We start from the raw sequence: 7,148 nt of genomic DNA on the forward strand, positions 1-7,148 counted from the left end.
TATGATACTGATAATTTAACAATTGACGGGAAAATAAAGTAGTGACAGTTTTAAGAGGTACTGGGTAAGTGAAGTAGTGACAGTTTTAAGAGGTACTGGTAAGTGAAGTAGTGACAGTTTTAAGAGGTACTGGGTAAGTGAAGTAGTGTTAATTTTAAATTGCTGGAAAATTGAAGCAGTGATGAGTGCTAGAAGGTGAGTTGCTAATAAGTTTAACAGCTGGTAGAAAAGTGATGTAATGGTAATAAATTTTAGTAGGTGGAAAAAAAAATGAAATAATGATCATAAATTTTAACAGGTGGAAAAAAAACGAAGCAATAATAATTAAATTTTAACAGGTGGTAGAAAAGTAAAGTAATGATAATTAAATTTTAACAGGTGGTAGAGAAGTAGAGTAATGATAATTAAATTTTAACAGGTATTAGAAAAGGATTGTGCTGGGATGAGGAAGGAGAAAGATAAGATGCAGAATGACATGCTTCATTTGCAAATTAATTTGGAAAATGCAAGGGATCAATTAATTGAAGCAAATGGAATGTGTGAAGCATTGGAAGAAGCACGAATTAAAATTGAAAGAGATTTCAAAAGGTAAACATTGGCAGTTTATTAATTTAATTAAATTAAATTTAGTTTAATTTCATTAATCATTTAATTAAATTATACATAAATTATGATAAAATTATCTGAAACATAGTAATACTTTATTAGTGATAATTGTTATCAATTGAATATTAAGTGCTTGATTTGAGTGATAATAGCTAATGTTATCATTAATGTTTGATAATTATCACGGAATAAATGGTACAAAAAGTGCAAAATTTGGATGAATTTATGAATAATTATTTAGAATTATTCAATTTGCGCACAATATTTACTTATAAATATGACAAAAAAAAAGAAAAAGTACAGTGCTAATAAAAAATTAAAATAGTAAATATTTAAAATAATTCAAATTACTATAATTTTTCCTTTTTTTCATTATTTAATATTTTATTACAATAATATTTGATTATAGATTTCGTGAAGAAGCACAGCAGGATATCGATAGTAGTTCAGAATTGGTTGAAGAACTTTCGCGACAAACGGATGAATTAAGGCGACAAAAAAATGAAACCTTGCCAAGAACATCAGTTACAGAACAGGTTTTGATATTAAATTTTTCCTTCAATTAATTTAAGTGATTGATTTTGTTAACTTAATTAATTAATTTCCATAATTAACTTTAAGATTATTTTTGTTCTTTTTTATTTTTATCCTTATTTCTATTTTTTACTATTGTTTCTTGTTGTCTTATTTATTACGAAATGTGATCATTTGAATTTTATTAAACCTAGTGAATTAAATATTATTAGCAACTGATAATATGATATTACATTTGAATATTTCATTTTAACTTTTGATATTTTTCCATTTTTCTCCTGTGTACTGTTTAAATCATTCATTCATACAATTCATATAAATAATTCGTAATCAAACTTTCTATTTCTTTTTTGAGTATCGCAGTTTTTTTATTTTGAATTATTTTAATTTAAACATTTTTTTCAAATATTTTTCAATTTTATTAAAAAGAAAAACAATTTTTCTATAGATATTATCATTGGAAAATGAAATGAATCGATATCGGAAAGAGAACAAAGAATTGAAACGGCAAAATGAAGATTTACAAGCTCAATTAATTCATGATTCCATTGAAGCTGGTCAAAATTTGTTGAAAAATTTTGATGATGAACCAAAAGCATCATTAGCTGAAGAATTGAGTGGCAAAGATTCCACTGAGGTTTTCTACCAAACTTTCTTTTTTTTTTAAAATAAATAAATAAAATTGAATAGGAATTTGCAAACAAATATGTTAACTCAAAAGTTTTAAAAATGTTAAATTTATCAAAAAAAAAAAAAAAGGAAGAATGTAGAATAATTTTAGCTAATGAATGCATTAAAAGAGCAAGAAATATGTAATCAAAAATTACGAAATTATATTAATGGTATTCTGATGCGGGTTATCGAATTGCATCCAGAAATTTTGGAAATTAAAGAAAAAGATGAAAAAGAATCATCAGACAGCAGTTGACAATTTCACGATCAGGTTCTGTCATTTCTCATTTTTATACTTACTTTTAAATATTTGTTGAAAAAGATGAAAAGAAAATTGAGTTATAAATTTATTACTGTTAACAAATTTGATGTTTAAATAGGATTTAAATTTATTTGAAGTTTAATGCGACCGAATTTTCATTTAAATCGAATTTAAGAATCGAATATTATCAAATCGAGTTTAAAAAAAAAAAGTATAATAGGGTTGGAGATTTTGAATTATAAATTTTTGACTATTTTTTAAAATATACATATTTTTTGGTTCCCCTTTTTTTAATTCATGATATGTTGATTTGAAATTGAATAATAGTATTGAAATTGAATGATAGCATCGAAATTGAATGATTAGTATTGAAGAATTTTATTCATTAATTTTCTTGAATTAATCCGAACACAAAAAGAAAAAATTCAATCTTTGGAAATTCTAGAAGCAATGTACTTCAAGATCATTACCTAATGAACCGCTTCCCTCACAACAGCATACAAACGGATCAACGCTTAACAAATCACGTTTTACGTCAAAAGAAAACTTCACAACAATGCTTTACAATTATTGGTCCGCGGATTGGAATATTTTTCGTTCTACACCATCATAATCATAGTATTGGTTGATCGGTTAATTGATTGATCGATCAATTTATTGATTGATGATCAAAGGATTATGTTGTATAGGATGAATATAACCTAATTGTATGTTTTAAAAGAAATAATGGAAATTTTTCAATTTAAAAATTATATTTAAAATTTTTATATCACAATTTAAAAATATTTTTCTCCTTTTTTTTTTAATTAAAATTTATTCTTAAAAGAGAATTAAATGTTATTAGACAAATTATTACTTGCAGAAAAAAAAAAGAAAAAATATATAAAGTAAATTTACTAAATGAAATGATAGATATTATTGATTGATATAACAATATTAGGTTAAATAACATTGCTTCTGATCGATGTTCATATTTGCCTTTTGTAATTTCTTTTTCATTTTTTTGCTTTTTTCTTTTTCTCTTTCTCGTTGTATAAAATTTTGTTTATTTGTCTTGTTTGTGTATTTTGTTCAATTAAATATCTTTTTTTTTTTTGCTTTTAAATTTTAAAATTTATAAATGAATTGAAATATTTCAAATTGCATTTTTGTTTCTTTTTTCATTTGTCATTTCTTTCCTTCCAATCATTAATCGATTAGCTTTAAATCTTTGTAAATATTTTTTTTTCCTCATTTTATTCAAATATTTGAAAAATATTCAAGAGAAGGGAGAAATTTTAATATTTTTCAATTAATAATTTTAAATATTTGTATTTTTGCACTTTCCATTTTCATTCTTTTTCTCTTCTTGGAAATCTAACAAATTTGAAATTAAATTTAAATTGTTTTATTTTCTTTTTCCATCATTTTCCATCTGTTCATTTCATGCTATTTTTATAATTTTAATTAACAAAATTGCTTTATCACATTTAAAGTGAATAATTTGATGAAAAAGAAAAAAAGAACGAGGATAGTAGATTGATTGCTCTTTTTTCCTTTCACTATTTTGATTTTCTTTTCTTTTTTATTTTTTGTTAAAGAAGTATTGAAGTTTTTTTTTTTTTTGTAAAAGTTTTCCATTTTAATAATTTTGCTAAATATATTATGTCTTCCTCTTCACCTTTCCCTCCCCTCTTTTTGTATTATTTGTATTTTTTGTAATTTTATTTTCATATAAAAATTCTCATGCAACATCTCAAACTTTAAATGTTTGAAAATTTTTTACAATTATAATCATTGCTTTGATAATTCATTATCATATCATGCCATAATTTAATCATTACAACAATCCATTAATACTGGATTAGCGTTAAATTTTTTGCATAATAATCGTATAATTCTTATTGTTCAATTCATGTTTATTATTTTATTTGTGATATTGAAGGAAATCTTACGTAAATACGTATGTCTACGTAAAGATGTTATTATTGCAAGGCAAAATTTATCATAAACAAACCAATGTTTTAGTTAAATTTTCGAAATTAATTACTGTATTATATTCCCCTGATAAAACATCTTTTTTTTTTTTTTACTAATTATTATTTTAATTTAATGCCAAATATATGCAACAATATTGCATAAATAAGATTATAATAGTGGAAATTATTAATTAATAATTAAAAATATATGTTATCTGTAAATTCACACTATAAATTGTTAAAATTAAAACAAATTACTTTTTTGAGAATTAACATTTTAAAATTAACATGAAATATTTTAAATTTCCTTATCATACAGTAATTTTTTCTCTCATTCTTTCAGCCATTCAAATTAGTATTATATTTTAAAATTTTAATTCAACTTTGATTTCAGATTTAACTTTGTAATTTGATCAAAAATTATTATATACCAGTTGAAATTTCCCAATAATCTATTTGAAAATTCTATCTTCTCAAATAAAGCATAAACAAAAAATAAATAAATTAGTGAAAAATTCTCCGTCAAAAATCATCCATTTGAATTTTGTTTTTATTAGCAATAAATAAAAAAAGAAAAATCAAAAATTAAAATCGAACGCATTTTTTGAATTTATTTTTTTATTAACAAAAAGAAAATCAAAAAAATAAAATCGATCGTATTTTTTTTTTGATGATATAAGAGATGTATAACTTTGATGTAATCTGAATTCCCAAGACTACTGCACATTATCGCCCACTTGTTGAGCGCAATTAATCATACAAAAATTATTTTAATTTACTAAGCATACAATGATATAAGCTTAATCAACTTTTCAAGTTAATTAATAAGTTTCGCAATGCTAATTTTTTCATATTAAACAAATCGTTCATTTATTACAGTTAATACAAGCAAGTAAACGCAGCCATTTAATAATCGAATGACACTTCTGAAGGGAGAAAATTTTTCTTTTCTATTTAAAATTATAAATGATGGAGTAAATAAAAAAACAATGAGACAAGTACAAATTTAAGTATTGATTTTGATGAATGTTTAATTTTAATGGAATAATATTGATATTTTTTATTGTTAAATTTAAAAGTTTGGAAATAAAACAAGAATGCATATACATTAATAAGAATAAATGATTTCTAAAGTTTTCAAACTTTTTTTTCGCTTTAAAAAACTTTAATACGACAAACATTTGCAACAGTGGAGAATAATGACATATTTTACGCATACAATAAATTACATACAAAAAATTTTAATATATTTAAATTAAGTAATTCGATAACTTTATGATAATGTGTTTACGCTTTCAATGACATATTTACGAGTAATTAAATTATTAAAATATTACGTATTTTACGCATACAATTAAATTAATAACAGAAAAACAAAAAACACTTAGAACGTCGAACCTTTCCTTCCTTTTCACGTTTCGCATTAAGCTTCTCTTCAATATCTGTCAAGATATTGTAACTCTCAGACAGTTCATCGTCCATTTGTTTGTAATAATTGTACACTTCTTGAAGAATTTTTAAAATCTAAATTATAAAAATTATTTCAAGAACTTAATTAATAATTCTTGATATTTACCTATTTCATGCCTATTATTTCCTCTCAATTTTAAATTTTCAAAATGTTTTTTTTAAAAAAAGATTTAAAATGGGATAAAAAATTAAAAAGGAAAACAAAAATTATTCCAATAAAAATTATTTTCATTTTAAAACCCTTTTTCATTTATCCTGATTTTAACGTTAATTTAGTTCTCGTTATTACGTATAAAAATAGAATTTAGAAATGTTTTTTTCGTCAAAAAAATTCAACAAGCGATTAATTATATTTTTCTAAAAAAGAGGATAAGATTTAAAATCGCATAAAAAATTAAAAGGCAAACAAAAAAATTAAAAGGAATTAACAAATTAATTATTTGTTACCAGATAATGCAATAATCATCCAACAACATGAAAGTATTTCATTAATATTTGACTTTTTCATTCGGACGATCAATAAATAATCAAACAAATATTTAATAATTTATCAAAAAACTAATCAATCAACTAATTATTATCAAATAATTCAGCAATAAAATTATACATTATCCCCACTAATAATTTACCTCAGTAGCTGAATCTCGAACATTATCAATGCGTTGAAGTGCGTCGATACTGTCACCAAAATTGTCACCATTCAAAATATTCTCTTCAATTTTATGAATTCGAAGTCGAATAATCGGCAAACGATGCCATTTCTTCAATGCATTCTGTTTGTTCGCATTTTTTTTCCATTGCAAATGCATTCCCTTTTATTTTTAATGCTTGCAATTGATTGTTTGCTTCGTCGAATTCAAATGTTTGATACAATTCTTGGAACTGCAATTATTTCCATCAAATTATTTCAGTAAACATTATATTATCATTCCCATACTTCTACATAACCTACCAATTGCACACTTTTATTTGAATAAAATAAAAAAAAGAAAACGAAATTCATGATTATATCTATCAAATTATTTCCTTTTTTTAACATGTTAATCTAAGCATTGAATGATTTTCCATTCGGTTATTATAAAATTTTCATGCAATCTATTATATTTATCATAAAACTTTTATCTAATCTATTACATTTAAATATATCTGCTATTTAATTATATATTATTAAAAATGCATAATCTATTACACTTCATTATTTATTATCGGTCATAACATTCTGTGATCCAAATATAAACTTTTCGTTTCTTCCCTATTGTTTAAATTTATTTAATGAGTACGAATTTTGATATAAGATTGTAACCTTTGCTACTTTGTCTTTCCAATCTTTTGGATCACTTGGATTTTGCAACCATGCAGTTGAATTGATCAATGAAATTTCATTTTCAATCTCATCAAGATTGTCAACTCCCTAAAATATTACTTATGCACTCACTTACCATTTATTACATTTAATTAAACATCTAAATAGCAAATTCGAAGGATTTTAAATGGATGAATGATTAGCAAATAATTTATGCATTAATAATGAGTTTTGATTATAATTAAAGTTTAATTGCTCATTTAACATTATAAATTATTTTCCAATGATCATATTATAAAATAAGAAAATATGTATTCATTAGTAGCATGATCTGTTTTTTTTT

General features: G+C 22.9%; 2 protein-coding genes across 2 annotated transcripts in view; one reads left to right on the forward strand and one right to left on the reverse strand.

The window, feature by feature from the left end:
- The window catches only part of LOAG_17727 (Rab11 family-interacting protein 4A), a 7,353-nt gene extending 4,675 nt beyond the window's left edge, over nt 1–2,678 (forward strand). Inside the window, exons 4-8 of the mRNA XM_020450389.1 lie at nt 419–588; nt 1,016–1,142; nt 1,589–1,777; nt 1,922–2,083; nt 2,520–2,678. Coding sequence (XP_020305929.1) covers nt 419–588; nt 1,016–1,142; nt 1,589–1,777; nt 1,922–2,068 — 633 coding nt within the window. The 3' untranslated portion in view covers nt 2,069–2,083; nt 2,520–2,678. The remainder of the gene's footprint in view (nt 1–418; nt 589–1,015; nt 1,143–1,588; nt 1,778–1,921; nt 2,084–2,519) is intronic.
- Nucleotides 2,679–5,391: 2,713 nt separating this feature from the next.
- On the reverse strand, nt 5,392–6,340 carry LOAG_11215 (hypothetical protein; the record flags this gene model as incomplete). The annotated part of the gene is made up of 2 exons (XM_003146738.2): nt 6,132–6,340; nt 5,392–5,556 (listed from the first exon to the last, which is right to left on the reverse strand). The coding sequence occupies exons 1-2, from the start codon at nt 6,309–6,311 to the stop codon at nt 5,392–5,394; spliced, it is 345 nt and encodes a 114-aa protein (XP_003146786.1). The 5' UTR covers nt 6,312–6,340.
- Between the last annotated feature and the right edge of the window lie 808 nt (nt 6,341–7,148).

This window comes from Loa loa, assembly GCF_000183805.2.
Source record: "Loa loa unplaced genomic scaffold supercont3.120, whole genome shotgun sequence".
Taxonomy (NCBI): domain Eukaryota; kingdom Metazoa; phylum Nematoda; class Chromadorea; order Rhabditida; family Onchocercidae; genus Loa; species Loa loa.